The sequence below is a fragment of the Agelaius tricolor genome, unplaced genomic scaffold (genome assembly GCF_023055355.1).
Source record: "Agelaius tricolor isolate 1412-34295 unplaced genomic scaffold, bAgeTri1.0.p SCAF_11, whole genome shotgun sequence".
Taxonomy (NCBI): Eukaryota; Metazoa; Chordata; class Aves; order Passeriformes; family Icteridae; genus Agelaius; species Agelaius tricolor.
The window spans coordinates 1,395,571-1,415,288 of NW_027269271.1; the positions used below are offsets into that span (position 1 = coordinate 1,395,571).

Sequence of the window (19,718 nt, forward strand, 5' to 3'; positions counted from 1 at the left end):
CTTGCACCCATCCACCCTCACATGGAAACCTTCACATTAAAGATTTTTTTGACCTTGGGCTCAGGACCTGCCCAAGGACTGAGGGACACCATCCTCACTCCAGCACACACTTTGCTTCTGGGTGTTTTACACCAACAGCTGTCCAGCCTGTGCTTGCAATACCATGAGACTGTCACACAAGAATTTGAGATGTAAAAACTCTCTTCATTAGAAACTATTATCCCTACAGAAAGTCTATAACCAATCTAAAAGACTTGATTCTAAAGAACCAAATTTTGAAAGCTACATTGCATGACATTAATAAAATTGAAAGTAAAAAAACTACTCAAGAGCCCACATGAAAGGAAAACATTAGGCAATAATAACCTGATGGTAAGAGAATTTTTTTTTTTAGCAGTGGTTACAGACAACTAAAAGCAGGGTGTCAGCAGCAGGTGGAAGCTGTGGTTCAGTCTCCAGTCTCTTACCAGAACACACTCTCAAGTCTGCAAAACCATAATTGGCCCTGTAGGTTCCTTCAGATGCTTTATTCCCACGGCACACTTCCCATGTGTTCATTACAGGACAGGCTTTATCACTGATACCTTTCCACAAATGCATCAACTCCTCAGACCTAAGTCAGGCCCAGTATTACGGGAGCAGATTAGAACACATTTGGTTTTACATCTGCAATTGTTAACTTGGAAATCTGAATGTGTGATTGGGATTTCAACATGCAGCCTCATGTATCAGCACAGGATAGAGCTGGGAGTCCTTTAGTTCATAGCCAGTGTCTGCTTTCAAAGAGGGGCTGTTTTAAGAATTCAGTCACATCCAGCTTCAGGTGATTCTTCTGGAAAGCCCAGTGGTTGCCTGGGCAATAAAAGGTACATGTGCTTCTAACAAGTGACATAAGAGGAAGGAGTAAGTAAAAGGAACCCACACTTCCCCCCACAAACCACCCAGCACTCTCCTCCCTCAGCAAACTCCACACTCGGTTTTATTTTTAAATCATAGTTCTGTGATGAAGCAGAGTCCTGAGACACACACTCCAGTGGAAACTCAGTGCTGGGGAGGTCTCTGACAAGCAGCTGCTGGCCAGCCTGTGAACTTGGCATTTGGCTGCCCAAGTCCTGCTGGGCTTGACAGAAACAAGTCAGAGGGAGAGCAACCAGTACGGGGCAAACTTCAAGCTGAAAACTCTGGTTTGAGATAATGACTCTCTAACTTTCCTTTCAGGGCCTTTTGTACCACCCTTCACAAGCCTTAGCTCTGAGTAGCAAGAGGCCATTTCATGCAGTTCTTCTCACAGAAAGCCAGCACATGCAGGGGTCCCCCAGGGCAAGGTGTGAGCTGACCTGCTGGAAACCTCTCCAGCAGTTTCACAGGGCCACAATTCCTGACCTTTCAGACAAAGCACCACTGAGCCCTCAGAAACCACTCCCCCACACTTTTCTTTATTGAAATAGAAAAACACATCTAGGCTGACAAGTTTATGAACTCCTTACTACAGCCCAAAGGATCCCATGTCCTAGTCCTGGACTGAAATTTTAAGACCAGTCCTTCTCAAAGAATGTAAGCCACAAGTTTCATTCTCAAAGGAAAAAATGCCAGTAAATGAAAGACAAAGTGTTCAGATTTATTTGGAAATTCACAGTTTCTAATGGCACTACAGCTCTGTAGTTACATACTCTTGCTCCACAACATTGGATGCTGCACTCTGGTGGTATGAATTTTCTTCATCCAGGTTTGACATCCTTCTGAATTCACGTTCAAAACGTCTGGTTCATGTGCTCTGACTGGCTAATTGTGCAGATCAACTCTGAAAGTACATCACTTTAAAGTACTCATAAACTAACAAGAAAGCAGCAAAAAAACAGAGGCTTTAAATAAGTCACATTACATACAATACCTAGGAAAGGCATCAGATCTGTTAAAAAGGGTACCACTAAAAGTGCTCAATAAATTAACTTATTTTGTACAACGTGAACCTGTAACACCTGTCAAAAGGAATAACCTTTTGTTCCACTCACTCAGAACCACACTCAACAGCTCAGCAACCACACATCCTATAGTATCCAAGTACACAGTCACAGTCAAAATAAAAAACACTTGAGTATGAAATACCAGCCATACCAACACTGCACATTTGTTAGCCAATACAAAAGCAAACGTTGTGGAAACATCTGCTGTGAGCCAGCCCCAAGGCTCAGACTCCCAGGCTTGGCAACCTCAGCACACCCAGAGCAGGCTCTGAGAATGCACCCTCACATTCTTCAGCACAACAGCAGTGAGCATTCCTCATCCACCTCCTCCAGAGAGCTGCAGCAGGCCATTCAGGTGACAAATGCATTCCTCAGCCTCCATCACCAGCAGGAAATCCTCAAGAGCCACCGTCACTGATTCTGCACATCAGAGTAAGCTCCGATTGTGACTGAAGGTGCAAGTAAACACAATTGCCATCCCTGGTGAGAGATTTTCCTCAACAGAGTTTGCAAAACAAGAATCTAGTCAGGCAAGTCCATCTCTTGGTATTTTTACAGTATCCAGTCCACATTACTGAGTCCAGCTGAAGGCCAACATGTCCCTTTACAGCACTGTAGTGTTGCATCTTCAAAAAAAGCTAGAGAAATTACAAAATAAATCAAATGACAAACAATTGTATCTCCCCTCTTCCAGTGGCATTATAAATAGACAAAAGGCACATAAATATGGGAAGGTGCAAGAAATAGGAACAAAGCTAAAGGAAGAGGATTAGGCTTTTATCCCTATTCCACCCAACAAACTGGGTTTCAAAAAATTTCTGCCCCAGGAACTGTGAAAAAAAACCTTTATAAAATGAACCCTGCCCTCCCTCCCCCCCACGCTGTTCTCATAGGAAATTATCAGCCTTGTAAAGCTGCAGCTTATAGCCAAGATTGACACAATCCCATCTATTTAAAAAGGCAGAAACCAAATTTCTGAATACTTTCCAATGAGTCGAGCTCTTCGTCTCCCACTATCCTCCCCCAGGATACCACAGACTGTTCTCAAACGAACAAACACTCTCCTGTTTGAGAAGTTCAGCTAGGTTTAGATGTGTCCAGAGACTGTCGTGACACCGAGCGTTCCCACTGTGATATCTTTGTTTCCTTTGATTATGTCATGCAGGCTTGGCATCGACCCCGACTTAGTCTGTATTAGAGTTTTTATGAGCTTCCCTTGGTCTGAAACTTTCGACCTCCTCCTCTTGACAGCTCTCTTCTCAGTCTTTGTCTTTTGGGTCTGCCCGTTGCACAGGCTGGTGCAGGCTGAGATGCCACAGAAATAGGACTCGTCCGACTGCGACGACGTCTCGGAGCTCCCTTCCGAGGGAGGGCCCTTGTAGGAAGAGTGATAAACCTCCCCAATGTTAGAGAAGTCCCTCTGGTTCGTGAAGGGCTTCCTTCCTTTGATCTCCCCGTTGGCTATTGGGTGCAGGGGCTCTGTTGTTGGCTTAATAGTCTCTGGTTTTTCACTTTTGTACTTGCAACGCTTTTTCTGAAACCACAAGTGAAAAAAAAAATTAATGGTGAGCTTCTGGGAGGCAAGCAGAGCATGCAAGCCAAGCCTAGGAACCAGCAGGGAGAGCAGCTGAGACGTGCACCACCTGCCAGCACAAACACCTCAGCCCCAGTGTCACTGAGATGTTTTATGAAAATCCTTTTGTTAGGATTTTCTGCTGAGAAGCCTCAGAAAAGAAATGTAAACAATATCTGATGGCTGTGGAATGTGGTCTGGAGATGGTTTACCAACAGGTGCATCTATGATTGGTCTCATGTGAATTGTTTTTACTTAATGACCAATGACAGCCAGCTGTGGCAAGGCTGTGAGCAGTCACGAGCTTTTGTTATCATTCTATTCTATTCTTGTCCAGCCTTCTGTCTGTATCATCTCTCTATTCTGTAGTATAGCATTTTTAATATAATATATCATAAAATAATAAATCAGCCTTCTGAAACATGGAGCAAGGATTCTCATCTCTTCCCTTGTTGGGGTTGCCTGCAAATTCCACAGCCCAGCAGCTCCCTCCCCACAGGGTGAGACTGTACCTTCTTCTCTGGGGAAAACTTCAGGGGCTCCACAATGTACAGATCCTCTGGATCCACTGCAAGAGAGAACAGACACTCAGCAGTGCTGACTCTGCCAGCTCTAGAGCAACACAGTCCCAACTAAACACAGCATGACAAAGTATCCCCCTGAGCAGGCACATTTCTCCCTCTCTCCCTAAGTTGAGGGAGGCACAACACGAGCACTGTAAGTAAAGTCAGCACAGAGAAATCCCCCTGTGCTGTTGTGGCAGCTGTCAGTGACACACACCCGAAAAGCCCTGGCCTCCTCACAGTTATGGCCATGGGAGAGGTGCAGAGAACATCCTTTGGGAGAAAGGAGCAGTCAGAGTGCTGCAGTCTAGGCAAACAAACTGCTCCCAGTGTAAGAGTGTGTCATGTGCAGCCTGACACACTCAGAACACCAACAAGGCAGATGTTCACACTGACCTGAGACCAGTGGGGAGAATTTGGGACAAGTGTTGTTTTGAAAAAAAACAGTCTAGGCCTTAGCTAGTGTTCATGGCATCACACTGCCAACTCCAGAGTTTTAATGGAGTTTTATTCACACAACAAACCTGTGAGGCAAGTTTGCTGCACCCAAAGGGCTGTGTCAGCAGCATACTTGCTAGTTACTATCATCTGCAACACTTGCTTTTGCATGGCACTCATGGCCTAAGAAATCATAAGTCAGCTGTCCCAAATCTACCATGAATACTGCAAAGATCAGATCATTCCTCATACCCAAGCCAAGATAAATGGTCTAAGTTTTCTTACTGAAGTTGCTAAATTTGAATCCTAAATACCTGCCAAGTTTCAAACATAGGCTATCAGGACTTCAGGAAAGTAGGACACTAAGACTTCCCACGTCTGGCATTTCCAAGAGAAAAAAAAAAAAAGCTGTTTTCTGCAAGCTTCACAGCTTTGCAGACCTGAGTGCCTGCACTGATTGCTCCTAACCCTAAAAAACCATCTGCAGAGCAGAAGAGATCTGTAGCAAAAACTGCATGTAAGGTTTTAGCATAATTCAGCACAGTTCTGTGAGTATCTGGTAACTTGTTCACAAACCACCTTCTGTTACAGAACACATACATGGACACACACACATTGTGCAGCACCAAGAGCAACAGCACAGACCAGATGTATGATATGAATAATACCTTCTTTACCAGCTAGCTGAAAAGACTGGGATCTGACCAGTGGAAGGGAAGTTCTTCTTTTCAAATTCATATCATCATAGGAAGAGAAACACCTAGGAAATTCCAGAAAGCTTTTTTTAACACATTTTTCTCAGTACATTTCTCATGAAAAGTCATTCCTGGCAGAAAGACAGAACTGTCTGTTGAGATGCCCAAAAAAGCCTGGCTATCAGTCACAGTCCTGTGTTTGCTACAAGTTATCAAGACATGTTTTTCAAGTACAGGAGCCCCAAAAATGCTCCTAGGAGAGTGTTATGATGAGAGCCCCTTGCTATCAATTCTGAGTGTGCAGAAAGAAAACTCAAAATTAAAGCAGATGTGCCAGTACCAGCACACTTAGGAAACATTAATGAAAGCTGCAAGAACAATTAAGTTTCAGATATAAATACATTACCTTTTGGGGCTAGGGTAGTGATTGCTTTTGGGAATTTTTGAGAGGTAATCTTCACAGAACTGAGAAGGGCTCCTGCAGCGCTGCACAAAAAGCACCAAGCCCAGGATGAGGCAGAGAACCAGAGAAATCACCAGGTAGGTCTGGCGGTCAGAAACCTGCAGGGATTGAACACAACTGCTGAAGACACAATCCCATGACATTGCCATTCTTATGTTCTAAGCTCTAAAAGACAAAAGCTATGTTCTCAACTCACTTTCATTTCACTAAACACCTGTTCATGTTTCAGTAATTTTTCAGAGGTTTGATGCAGTCTATTGGCTGTGCAGCATTTAGGAGTGAAGGCTGATAACAGGAAAAGATCCCCCTGCCTCCAATATCAGCACAACTACAGAAGCTGCCACCCCTTGCTAAGAGCATCCCAACCTCCCTGAAAGCAATACACTTCCCATAAGAAACCAGGCTCAGAAAGTAACTTCTCTGGTTCACAGCTGACATGGATGCAACACTATGGCAAACCTAAACTGACACTGCAGTATTCACAAAATACCATTACCATCACTTGATTCAATGTGGTTTCATTGACCACAGCACTCAAACAGGAGCTCAGCCAGCCAGGCATCAAAAGAGGAGCCTCACCAAGTGTGTTAGCTCAAGGGAGGTCTTTGGCAATACCCACAAAATATAAAAGATCATGTTTATGGTACTGCTTGAAATGTCAGGCGGGCAGAACATAAACATTGGAGAGAAAATGTTCCTAATATTGTTGCCAAGATTTCCCTAATCTCTAAAGATGACAATAGCCAGTAGGGAAAGGAGAAGGGTGCCTTTGCTCAGACTACAGTCACGGGGGCTAGGGGGGGCTGCACTAACCATGACCAATTTTGCTGTGACCAAAACAGCTCATGTTACTCTAATTTGCAGCTAGAAGTTTCAGATAGAGTAGGCTGAAAGCAACCCAGCAGACAATTTAAAACTCCATTTGAAGACTCTGGTCTCTGCAAAAAGAGATGTGTTGATGCATCCATTTCCTCTGGACTGTCATTACCTCACGTTTCAGCTCCGCCACGGTGGCTGACAGATTGGAAGCCAGCTGGGTCATGTTGGTGAGCTGTGCTTGCAGCAGCTGGATTGCCTCTGTCTGACGCTGGTCCTGTGGAGAACAGTCATGGGCATGCTGTCAGTGGCCAGTTCCACTGTCACCTGCCCTCATGGCCATAGAATTAGTGTTCTGTCTGTCTGACACAGCAAGGCACTCAGCACAGCCTACCCAGCATTGTTTCCAACACAGTGCTCACATAACATCTTTGTTTGTCAACACTTCCTACCATCATGCCAAGTGCACCTCATTAGAGACGCTTGTGCTGTCCTCACCACGGGCACAGGGAGCAGGCAGCTCCACACAGTCACTGTCAGGAGGCCACAGAACACACACACAGCTCCAGCCCAAGGCTGATGCACAGGACAGGAGCCCACACCAGCCAGGAATGGCTCCTTCCCAGCTAACAGCTGCTGCCTGCAAGAGCCCTAACATGGCTCAATCCTATGAGAAATTAAGGAAGGTGAGCAGAACACCAGGGAGACTAACCTCACACTGACCAGCACTGATACTCTTGCAAAAAAAGCCCAAACCCAACCCAGAAAAGGCAACACATGAAAGCTGTCATTTTCTTCACTGTACATGCATGAATAAACTCCAGGCCTGGGGCTGCACTTCAGAAGCTTTCAGACAGTCTGGGATCAAGTCTGCTGTGCCATGTGCACAGATGCTTTAGTGAATGTTTAGCACAGCAGTTACTGCTCTATTTCACAGCTGCTCAGGAAAGCCAAGATGGCAGAGCAGGGAAAACTCACATTTTAAAGAATGAAGTTTTTGTTACATGCACAACATTTTTAAATGCAGATTTGGCCTAAGCCATTGCTGTACCCCTCTGCTTTTCCATAGCCTCAGTCTCTTCAGCAGCAGGGAAATTGTCCATCGATACTTTAAATCAGATATGAAAAATGAACCAAGTTAAAAAAATTGTTTTGAGTGCAGTTACAACCAAGAAACAAGCGTTGGAACTGACCTGGGTAACTTTTTCATTGACAAAGACATTGAAGAGTTGTAGCCATTACCAGCTGACAACTGATCTTGTCTTTAAGTACAAAATCAGAAAACAGAGCTGAAAGTGGCTTTATTCTGAAACAACTGAGAACATGTCTAAAAATTTTATAATGGAGAAAAACAGGGAAGCATGGAATGGATGCTCTTAAAAGGCAGATATACAGCTCAGTTGAAAGAAGATTTCTGTACCTCTGTGTAACTCTTCATTAAAAGCAAGCCTTTCTAACTAGGAAAACACCTCAATACTCCAAACAAATCATACCTGCTCTTCTGCTATTCTTGAGGTGTTCTGAAGCTTTATTATTGTTTTATTGAAAGCCTTCTGCATTTCTTCCATTTGTTTTCGGTACCTAAAACAAAAGGTGTTTAAGGCTGAAATATTAGTGCATAAAACTCCTCAGCTTAGACTTGTCTTTAAGTCTAAAACATGATTATGCCAGTAAAAACCTTCTCTTTGCCCAAAGAGCTTTATTTAAACATCAAGTGGTACCTGCTTTTAAGTTTCACAAATAAAACAGATGTCCCTTTTGTTTTGTTTTTCTTCCCCCAAGGTTATGGTCCAATCTATTTCAACACCTTCAAGCTCGGTGCCAATTTACTGAATTCACTCTGCACAATAATTATAACTGTGAGCCCCTTCCTTGGAACCAACTCTGAAATGGGTGTAACTCCCCACTCTGCTGTAGCTAAGGAACACCACAGATAAACACTAATGCACAGAGACATCCTTCACAGGAAACTCTTGAGTCCCTCTCCACAGCCACTTATTCAACCAGAGTTACTACAGATAACAGGGTAGTTTAAGTGGAAACAATTTAATAAAAAAGGCATTGTAGGTGTGTGCCATTCAGTTCAACAGTAACAGAAGGATGTGCCCTTTTGTAGACAGAATTATGGACAGGATTAGTGCCTACATCCTGACAACACTATATTCTCTTAAAAATCCACAGCAATACTCCTCAAAATAAAACAAACAGGATTTTATCTGAAACACAAAGAGGGAAGAAGCCCTGATTCACACAGGGTAACTCCAACAGCCACCTAGGCCTGGGTCCTTTCCTCAGCTTTCCATAAAGCTTTAAGCTGTGATTTACTACTGTATTGCACTAGGTGGTTTCTTCAGTTATTGTTTTGCACTGAGTGGTGGTGTTATTTTGCATTGAATAGTTCACACAGTTTGTTCCACACACACCCCTCTCCCCTAAGCCCCAGTGGAGGTGATCTTGTCCTGGGTCAGTCCCTCCCATCACCTCTATCCCATTGGCTGTGGTCCCTCTCCTCTGCCCCTCTTCCCCTGGGTTTAAAATCTCCTGGGATGAGACCCTGCAGTCTCTTTGGTCTCTTTCCTCCCAGGGACTCAGCCTTGCCCAGGTGGCTCCTATCCAGGACTAAAGTGGGGCTCTGGTCCTGAGAGGAAAGAGCTCCTTGAGTCTTTTACTTTTGCCCTTGTAAGGCTGTGAGGGGCCGAGGGTCCAAAGCTGGCTGGATCAGACCTGAACAGCCCCGAGAGGTCAGCCCTTACCAATGTATCCCCTGCTCAACTCCCCTGTACCTCACAGCCTGGACATTCAGCCCTTACAATGTATCCCCTGCTCAACACCCCTGTACCTCACAGCCTGGACATTCAGCCCTTACAATGTATCCCCTGCTCAACTCCCCTGTGCCTCACAGCCTGGACTCCTCCCAGCCCTGCTCAGCCTCACCTCTGACTGAGCTCCTCCAGGTAGCGGCTGCTGAGGGACATGTTGACCTCCAGGGCCTTGATGCGGTTGTTGAGGCGCATGAAGACAGATTCCTTCTGGTTGGATCCATGAACCAGGTTCCCATTGGTGTAGCCCAGCTCTGTGGAGTTCTGCAGCTCAGCATAGAAATCTGTGGCTGTTCTCTGGGGCCCCCCTGAGACAGGGAGTGCCAGCAGAGCTTCCTCCGCTGCCTGCTCCTCCTCCTTTGTCTCAGCAGGCACGGCAGGCTCAGCAGGAGGCACAGCAGGTTTCTGCACTTCTGGAGTGCTCCCCTTCCCTTCCACAGCATCACTGGCTACCACATCCACTGTGCTTTCAGGCTGCACAAGAGTCTCTGTGGGCTTTGGAATCACTGGGGTAGCAACAGGCTCTCTTGTGCTCACCTCCTTTACCTCAGTGGCCACAGTGGGCTCGGGGCTTTCTTCTACAGCTGAGCTCTCAGCCTTTTCCATTTCAGTGCTGAGCTCTGGGACATCCAGCTGGGGAGTCACCCTTGGTGCTACCTGGCCTGAGTCTTCTTTTGGAGGCTCCAGCACCGTATCTGTTGTGGGGGATGGCTTTGCTTCAGAAGTAACTTCTAGCAGGAGGGACTGAGAGACAGTTTGAGGATGGCTTGGCTCCAGCTCAATGGACTCTGTGGTATCATTGCTGATCTCCTCATGGACTGCACTGAAGTCAACTGCAACAGCAGACCCAGGGGGTTTCTCAGCTTTGCTGTCCACTTGCTCAGGCAGAGGCTCCTGTGCTGCTGTGTGGGCAGACTCAGCCAGAGCTGGCTGCGGCTGCTGCACATCCACAGGGTGAGGAGGCCTCTCCTCCCCTCCAGTTTCACTGCGCTGCCGATGCACGGCTGCTGCAACCGAGCACCACTTCAGCAGGTACTCGGAGAAGGTGGAGATGCAGCACACTGCTGCCATGTCACTGCAGTGCTTCTCTGTCTCCAGCTCAAACCATGCTGCTGCCTCCTCCTCCTGCTCATCACTGGACAGCAAAGTTACTGTGGACTGGCTGCTATCTTCTTCATACTCCTGCACTAGCTGAACAATTGGGCTTTCTTTAGTCAAATCCACTATTATTTGCTCTATCTGTGGAATATCTGTAGTAACAAGTCTACAACAGAGTTAAAAAGACAAGGTGTTAGTTAATTCAACAGTTTTACATCTCTGCTCTATAAGACTGTGAAAATAGTCTTTTAGAAAATTAGCAAGGCTTAGTCCAGTGACCAAAAGCCAGTTTTGAGACAGAAATTCGGCAAGGTAATATTTTCTCTGGTGATTTTCAGTCCCAATAGGCAAAGAAATTATTTCAAACCCTGCCTCTTAAACAGCAAGCCTTCTCAATTAGATATTGCCCCTTCCCTCACCCCTGAAAAAAGTCACCAGTTCAAATCCTCTTTTTTACACAGCAAGCATCTTACTCTGCTGATGCAATCCTCAAATGCAAGAATCACAACATTCCCACTGACCTTCCTGAGCCTCACAGCAAGAGTGATAGAAAATTGTAAAGCCACTAAATACAGCACAAGTCATGTCTTAATATTTAAGAGGCAGGGTCTTGGCCTTAAGCAGCCTAATTATCAGCAATGTAATTACTGAAAAACAACAGACTCTATACAGAACTTCTCATCTCAAGCTCACTCTGTACATCTGCATACAGGTTTCATTATGGAAAGTCTACCAAACTATAAGCTTCCAAATCAGAAGTTTATACAAACCAGAAGTTTATAGCAACACATTTTACATTCCTAATTAGTCTCCCTTGCAGGAGACCACAAAACCTGGACCAATATGAAACCAGTTTCTGTGTCAAAACTAAACACACCATAATGGAAATAGCTATAATAGACAGCAACAAAACCACTAAATGTCTCTGATTAGTGCCATTACCATGGTACAGATTTACCAAATACTTGCTTTTCCCCTTGTTTAAGTCTGCATGCCATACCTGAGCATGCTACCACCAAGGATTGCAGACTGGCCCATGTTTGTCTCTGCTGGAAGCACATTACAAACACCCCTAGAGCAGTCACTTACTCTGGTGAAGGAACAGGTGTTGGTTCAGGCAGTCTTGGTGCAGCTGTTGAAGTTGCAGGGGTGGCAGTGACATTTTCAGACACACTTTTGTTCCCAGCTGCAGGAAGGAGGAAAATGTGAACATGGAAACTCCAGAACCATCTTTGTTTTCAACAAATTCTGAGGTCTGGGTTTATTATTGGTGGTTTTGTTTTTTATGATTAACTGTGCTACCAAATTAACTGCAGATGTCACCCCAAGTTATCTGAATGAAATGCTACTGACAGTTTTTGAGTATGATGTTGTAGACAGTCTCAAAATACTTCAGAGAAAGAAGCAGCAAGTTAGGACAGCTCCAGCTGGGTAACACTGAGTAAAGATCTCTAAATAAAGCTGAACAAGCACGTGTTATCTTTGTATTTTTGTGTTTTCTTCTCAGCAAATTCAGCATCTTTGCTCCACTTTTCAGTCACTAGGTTCTATGACACTAATCAGATGTGTCATAAAAGGTGAACAAAGTCATTTAAACCATCAGAGAACATCCAACTCCCCACCAAAAAAAAAAAAACCTAATAACAAACAAACCCCCAAACTTTACAAAGAAATGCAAACTTTCCATAATGCTTTTCATCTAAAAAACTACAGTACCTTCAGCTTCAGATGACTCTTCAGTTTTGGCTCCAAGCATATTGGCAGCAATATTCACCATACTCAGGATAGCATCTAAAAGAGACAACAACTCCTCAACAAGGGCACTCTCAGAGGGCCCAGAGATCAGCAGCACCAAGGAATTTGCTATTTTACAATACTTGCTTGAAATTAATCACAGTGTAAGGACATAATATCTGGTCATTCTATTACACTGGAGGCAGCTGTTTCTTTTTAAGGTAAATGTCTAAGTCAGAAACCTGTATTTGAAAACCTGCACCATAACACCCACAGATCTGGCTTACACATCTATTTATTTTAAGGAGCTGTTAAGTAGGACAGTTCCTCTCCCCTCTGAATTCACAGAAGTAAATTCCAAGAGGTCCTACTCTACATCAGCACAGGAATTAAATACAGCTCCTCTTTGGTCTTGATATTGACAACAAACATAATGGCCAGGTTTATTTAGAAGCTGAGGATCAGGTAAAGAGTACTACACTGTAAACACACAGGAGTTGGCTTGGTTTTGCCCCTTTCTCCCCCACCCACCAACACATGGCAGTGGCACATGGCCAAGATCCTCATGTTAGAGAGGCATTTTAGCAGCAATGACAAATTCCTTGGGCTCCATGAAGTTGTTTTCAAAACTTTGGTTCTGCCTTTCCTCCAGAAAAGGAAGCTGCAGAAGCTGCTGCCAGAAGCTGCATTCCTAATTTATGTTAATTTATCTTGGTTTGTATAATGAGAAAAGTCACAACAGTCAAAAGATGCTGAACTTCAGCTGTGGATGGCTTCTTACAAAAATGAGAAAATGAGGGAGAACACAGAGTTTGTACAGAAGCTTTAAAATGTGAGGAAATGGCAGGAGAGGGACCAAGACTGCAGAATGCTTCTTAAGAGATTAAATGTCTGAGAACCCCCACCTCCTCCTCTTTCTCACTCCATTTAAGATGCAAAAAGGAAACCTGTCCTATTTGTCTATATGCATCTAATAAAAGCCCACTAAAAAACAATACCCACAAACTCTACTCCTTCCAAAAGAGGAGCACTGACCACCCTGACAGAGAGGAAACTCTCAGTAACAAAACCCACCAGCCAGAACTAAATACTGGGCACTGCAACATTTCAGTGCATTAGAGAGCCAGCTGAGCACCATCAGCAACAGGTGTTTCAAATCTTTTAATCTTAGCTTTGGTAGTCTGAAAAATTAAATGGAAAGTCACTGCCTTTTTCAGACAGTGAATATAAACTTGTAATACTGCTCTTGCAGACAGATCATGTGAATATGCATCACCAAGATAGCTTGAAGATAAAAGTTTAGAAGTCACAAAGAAGAGATAAGCAGTGTCAGGGAAGAATTTACTGTTTTATCTCATCTGTGAGAGGCACACATGTAGAAATAAACTGCCTTTTCCACTATCTATTAGCCTTTTGAAAACTCTTCTAAGCTGTGAATATTCCTAGCCATTATTCTCAGGAGAAAACCATGTTCTAGGAAAAAACATGAAAGATTTCTGTGGCTCTGATCCACTGGAGGATGAAAGCAAAGGCTGACTCCAAACAGCATTACCTGAGTGCAGGCCTACACTGGAATAACAAATCTGCATTAGCTGGGACAGAAGGAAGAGTGGTACAGTGCAAGAGCTCCTTAGGAAATGGTGTGAGGAGGTGAAACCATCAGGAATAATTCAGCAATGAAGACTACCATTAAAACTGAATATTCTAGGATTCTCAGGCAAACTAAGCCTACACATGGAGGTTTTCCAATGGGAAAAGTGAGAGGAGACAGTCAAGAACCTTTAGTTCTCTCAAAACAATACACAGCCCTTATGAAGAAAATGAATTACAGTATTTACATAAAGCCTCCTCAGAAATTGTAGTATTCTCCATCCTTCTCTGCCCCTAAAGTTGTGCAAAGTAAATCTTTATATTGTCTCCTGTAGGTTAAGCATTTTAATTAAACACAGATTTCCAACTTCCTAATAATTACAGTTCTACAACACTTTAGCACTGGCCATTTACAGCCCTATGCAACTTTTACATGATCTTCAGTATTCAGAATCCTTCAGCACAAAAAAAGTTTCCACAAAATAGATATCCGTATAAATTGAAAATTCATTTTTAGAACACTAAGAACAACCCCCCAATTCCAAATTTTTAATGATTCCTATGAAACTAAAGAAGAATCACAAATTGCTTCAGCAGAATAGAAAAGCTGTAGATGTTGCACAACAAAATGTCATTCCACTTTCAATTAGCACATCTTGTTTTAAGCACAGGAATAACTTTTTCTAATAAATCATACTCACTTGTAGCAGAACCAAGAAGATTTTTGGAAGATTTTTCTTCCCCTGTGTTATAATCCAACAGATAATCTATGTATAAAGAAGAACAATTCGTGACTATTAGAATTTCATCTGTCATGGGCAAAGAATATGAACCTCAAGATTTAACATGTCATTCAATGATGTCAACTTGACAGTGTGGAAATACAACTACAGAAAGCTTGAGGTCAGATATAATGAACTGAAATGGACACTAAGAATAGAACTTTCCATGTAAGCTGCTTTATTTTAGTAATCCTTTCCTACTGTCAGCACATGAAGAAATTGTCTATTCTGCCAAGTGAAACAGAGACTCATTACTATAATTTTAAAGCAACCCTCTACGTAGCTACATTTAAACATATTGTTTAAAACTTCAAAGGATTGTTGGAAAAGCCCAGAAATGCTGAAACACTGTCAACAAGTAAATTCAAGGGTCAAATCTTTCATCATATGCAGGAAGTGATGAGCCACCAACAGCACAAGAGCTGTCTGAATGGCTAAAAACGCACAGAATATTTGCTTACCATAATCTTCATCAAACAGTTCTTGTCTTTCAGACTGATACTGAGAATCAGCTATTTCTTCATACTCTTCAACCATGCTAGTACCAAATACTCTATGATCAAAGTTTGAAAATAAAAACTTAGTATTAGGAATCATGTGACATAATTTATAGGCAGTACTACCTTTATGTAACAAGTAAAGGAGATACAGCAGTTGGAGTCATTTAAGCAAGATCAAGCAGCAGGGATGTTTATTTCCTCTAAGTTCTATCTACAAGGAACCTAAACAAGATCCTGTTTCCCATTCTAATTCCAAAGAGTCTTTTCTTCCTTTTAAACTCACACCTAGACTTCTTTGTCTTTGGCTGTCCATGAGTTCTTACACCTCCTCTTCAGTTTCACCTTTGACTTGCTCTAGGAATATCTGTTCAGAACTACTCCCTTTGCATACCGCATTCTCTTTGACCTCTTCTGCCAAAATTAAATCAATTCAATCCAATGTAAAGCAACCTTGTGGATTGAAAATATGGTTTGACTTCTAATACCAGAGACCTCCCAGGTTCAAAACCTGTTTTTTAGCAGTACAGAGGCTGATGGTTCTCTGAATTAAAAATCCACAGGTTTTTTTACTCAGCTATTGCAAACATTACTGACTGCAGGCACTGTGGTGCCAAACAACCCAGCAGCTTCCAGAAAGCACTCACCACACCTGCTCTTTTTAGCTCACCACTTGTTCCCTGTTTTGCTTGGTCAGCTTTGAAATGCTCATGTCCTGCTCTAAAGCTGCTCAAGGCTCCTGTTTCCTCCTCCCCTCCTCCTGCAAATATAAACTATTCCTGACATACCAGAGAAGCAAATAAAGAGATTCAAATCTCCTTTACACAGACATGAAAGACACTACACAGCAGGCAGGTCAGGCAACTTCTTCAATCCATAATGCCTACAAGTAACTGCAACTGAAAATTGGAATTGTTGCCCAACTATTCCAAAAGCAGACTAATCTTCACTGCAAGGAGGTAGGAAGACTAAGCAAAACACAAAGTATTACCTTATAAGACTTAAAGGACAAAAATGTTCTGATCCAAAGTGTGATATCAACTCCACCTAAAGAATAAAAGGTACTTAAAATAAAACTCCGAAGACCCACAGAGCCAAAAATTCAGTTAAACATAAACACTCAATCTTGAAATTGCAAGTTTTGTTCACTCCAGGGAGTTGCAGATTGCCCAGAGCAGAAAAGGCCAGATTTATTCTTGCCATGCATTAAAGAGCTGAGCCGCAGCAGAGAACACCCCCAGCCCCATGCATCCATCACTCCACAAGAAGAGTTGCTAACCTTTATGTACTTGATGAACATCTGAAGCGAGAGAGAGGAAAGGAGAAAAAACAAAAAACAAAAAGTAGATGTCAGTACAAAGGCTGAACACATGCCACAGGCAACTACAGAGTCCTGCTGGGTTTAATTCAGTACTATAAATGCCTAAGAGGACAAGCTGGGAAGGATTAAGGTGTAACACAACTTCATCTGCCTTGGGTAGCAAGATTTCATTTAGCCCTTGTACCTTGCAGATTGAAGGTAACATGCAACAAGTGTTTTATTAGGCAATTGAAGTTATTCCATTTTTCAGGGCAGCATGACTGCAGATAGAATACTGAAGTGTGTTAAATGTACTAAGTGTATTTTCTCCCCTTAAAGAACACAGACTACAGAAAGTGACTCAAAAGGAAAAACAAACCCACATAGCATGCACTCTGTATGTACTGCTCGGGCTTCAACTCACTGTAAAATACTTCCACTTACAAAGCACAACTGCAACAAACAGAGCAGCTGATGACAGACCTAGAGCTTCAGACATCTGTGTATCTCTAGTGCAACCTTGACTACACACTGGTATTTATTTAACCTGAATTAATTTGCAAGCATTTATTAAACCACTATGTAGACACTATCACTGAAGGACTGGAATAATCTGCAAGTGAGACCAAGACAATCCCACAAAAATCCCATTGTTTTTGATACAAGTTCAGTAAGCCACTTCAAAAAAATTAACTTTTGGAAATATTTTGGAGTCATTCTGTAGACCAGACATACTTAGAACTTGCTTGCTTTTCACATCATGAAGTGAAAATATTATGAGAACAAACCTTTGGAAATGTTACCATGCTGTACTATTCAAGGCAGAGCACTGTATCCACCAAGGAATTAAGTGCTGCAGCATCTACAGGAATTCTGCCACTTCAGTGACAATGGCAGCTACCTTAAGGCATTAATTAATTCAGCCAGAAAACAGAATTAAAAATAAATGAAATCTCTGTTCTGTGACTCATGCAGGATTTCTAGGTAAAGAAGTTAGACAATTATCATTCATAGCTACTTTTTCATAAAAGCACAAAGCATAATTAAGGAGCACAAACTAATATTTTTGGCCATACCATAATTGGAAGATAACACATCACTGAAGAGGACCTAAAGGTCTGTATTTTATTTCAATTTAAACCTTCACTACAACCCAATATTTTCACAGAAGCTTTTATCCAAGTTCAAGTATCACATTAATTATTTATGGAGTTTTATTCCCTTTCAGTCTCCTGAGTAAAGATAGCTCAATGCAAACTGTTTTGAAGGTGGAGGTATCATGGCAATGCTCCAGTAGCAGTGAGCATAAATAATTTGCCTGAGTCAGAGTTATGGTTGAATAACTGGAAAACTGCACTTGGAGTCTCTTAATGAGAACCAAGATGCAATCCCATACACTTTCAGATTCACTAAACTGTACAGCCCAACATGGTACAAAAATATCAAGAAATAGGCATATTGTGATCTGTGCTCCAGGGACTGAGTGGGCAGTGTGTGTATATACACAAATAAATCTCAATAGGTATAGATATATGTGTGTATATGTAAAGCAGGTACAGCCAAGAAACAAAATAGGTCAAGATTCTTCTGCTCTTACATTCAGGGGACAGTTGGGTAAAGTCAAATAGAACAGAACTTTGTCTAGATTTTCCTTACTTCAGGTATCAGCTAAGTATGTACTTGGACCCAAGGGGCTTCCCAAGATCCTCTCAATTACCAAAGTGAGCAAGGTAATAAGGTCACAACTGTGACAAGGATTTAGTACCCAGACAAGCCCAGCTGGGGCCACTAATTAACCAAGGGCAATTAATGGTAAGGCAGGCTTTGATAACACATTTCTTGTTATACAGAGGAAACCCAGCAAAGCCCTCCTTCCCTGAGGAGCATGGATGCTTCTGCAGTATTGAGTTACCTTCACATATTTTGCATACATCTGTTCATCCAGAGGAAAGCTCTGGACATTCCTCTCATCTCTGGCATGGAAAGTACCTAATTTAATCCATTTGTTTGTTGGATACCTAGAAAGGAAACAATGGAGTCAGGTAATGAAATGCAGGAACTCACTGTTTACAGGTATTTACAGAAGTTTCTCCCAATGCCTTTCCAGAGCAGAAATACATTTTGTTCTTTCCAGCTGCAAGGCAGCAGTGAAGTTCCCAACCCAAAACCTCAGCAGGACCCTCACACAATGACAGCAACATGCAAGCCCTTGAAGCACAAAATCCCAGACTTATCCAACCACTGAAATTCTGCCAGTCTGGAGTGAAGCCCCCCCAGATGAACAGAAGAACACAACACCTGGCAGGTTGCATCACTGTAGGCAGGCAGCAGAAAACTGAGCAGAGCAGAGCTAGAACTGCACAACAGAACAAGTGTTCAAAGTCTAACCCCACCTGCTTTAGGCAGCCCAGAAGTAAAGGAGTTTTCCTGATGCCCTTTGAATGCCTGCTCACTCAGACCAGAATTCCCTGCTTACTCCAGAAAGCAGTGAGGGCACAGCACTGCCTAAATCATCCTCAAGGCACCCTCTAAGCAGCCATCTGAGAGATGGCTCTCTCACCCCTTCCAACTTCTCAATGGTGAACTACTCTCCCTTTCTTTTTGAATAATCTGTGGGGTTTTGGACATGGTTCAGCATTGAAGACAGCTCAAACCATGTGAAAATGGTCTGAATGACAAGGGAGGGGAGAGCCCACAACCTCAGTAGCATTTTATTAAGGAATTTTATAATCTGCCACCCACTACCCAGCTACTGTATCAATTCTGCTCCTCAACAAATTTTTCCTTTTCATTTTTAAGGTGGCACAGGAAAAAAAACCTGCTAGCAACTGACAATAGACACAAAGAAAAACCATGTGACTTCACATTACATTACAGTTTGCATAATAACAAACATACAGATATCCTGCTTCATAAAGCCTTGCATCAGTAATTATTTCATTTTTTCATTCAGAAGGATGAGTTTAGGTAACATACCTGTCACTAATTGACACCAGAAAGTCCTTTGGAGTGGAAGAGAATAATTCATGATTTGCAATGTCAAACTGCTTAACTTGCACTGGTTCACAGAGCTCAACAACAAACCTTAAAGACAAAAAGGAAGTATTTTTTAAGAAAAGACTTCTCCTTCTGCAGTTACAATCTTCAGCCCTTCCCCTCATCATCACATCCTTCACTGGGTGTAAGGAGGACACTATAAAAATGCTGTACCATTAGAATCACTGGTGGTGTTTTTCTGAGCATCACCTTAAATAACTCCTGGCAGCACCTGCAGCTACAAGAGCTTCATCCATCTTGTACTCAAAGGGATCAAATCACAGAACTAAAAACTAAGGACAACAAACAATTTAAATCACACCTGAAGTGCCAATTAATGTATGGTAAAT

General features: G+C 42.7%; 1 protein-coding gene across 4 annotated transcripts in view; it reads right to left on the minus strand.

Moving 5' to 3' along the window:
• Positions 1-1,597: 1,597 nt before the first annotated feature.
• The window catches only part of SUCO (SUN domain containing ossification factor), a 40,121-nt gene continuing 22,000 nt past the window's right edge, over positions 1,598-19,718 (minus strand). For 3 of the 4 annotated variants that reach the window (XM_071435728.1, XM_071435725.1, XM_071435727.1), the window contains 15 exons: positions 19,309-19,416; positions 18,245-18,350; positions 16,312-16,332; positions 16,024-16,079; positions 14,997-15,088; positions 14,455-14,520; positions 12,146-12,220; positions 11,519-11,615; positions 9,447-10,595; positions 8,006-8,093; positions 6,685-6,789; positions 5,640-5,794; positions 5,207-5,298; positions 4,050-4,105; positions 1,598-3,498 (listed from right to left, as the gene is read on the minus strand). In XM_071435728.1, coding sequence (XP_071291829.1) covers positions 3,052-3,498; positions 4,050-4,105; positions 5,207-5,298; positions 5,640-5,794; positions 6,685-6,789; positions 8,006-8,093; positions 9,447-10,595; positions 11,519-11,615; positions 12,146-12,220; positions 14,455-14,520; positions 14,997-15,088; positions 16,024-16,079; positions 16,312-16,332; positions 18,245-18,350; positions 19,309-19,416 — 2,713 coding nt within the window. In that variant the 3' untranslated portion in view covers positions 1,598-3,051. The remainder of the gene's footprint in view (positions 3,499-4,049; positions 4,106-5,206; positions 5,299-5,639; positions 5,795-6,684; positions 6,790-8,005; positions 8,094-9,446; positions 10,596-11,518; positions 11,616-12,145; positions 12,221-14,454; positions 14,521-14,996; positions 15,089-16,023; positions 16,080-16,311; positions 16,333-18,244; positions 18,351-19,308; positions 19,417-19,718) is intronic. The other variant, XM_071435726.1, reaches the window with a different exon arrangement.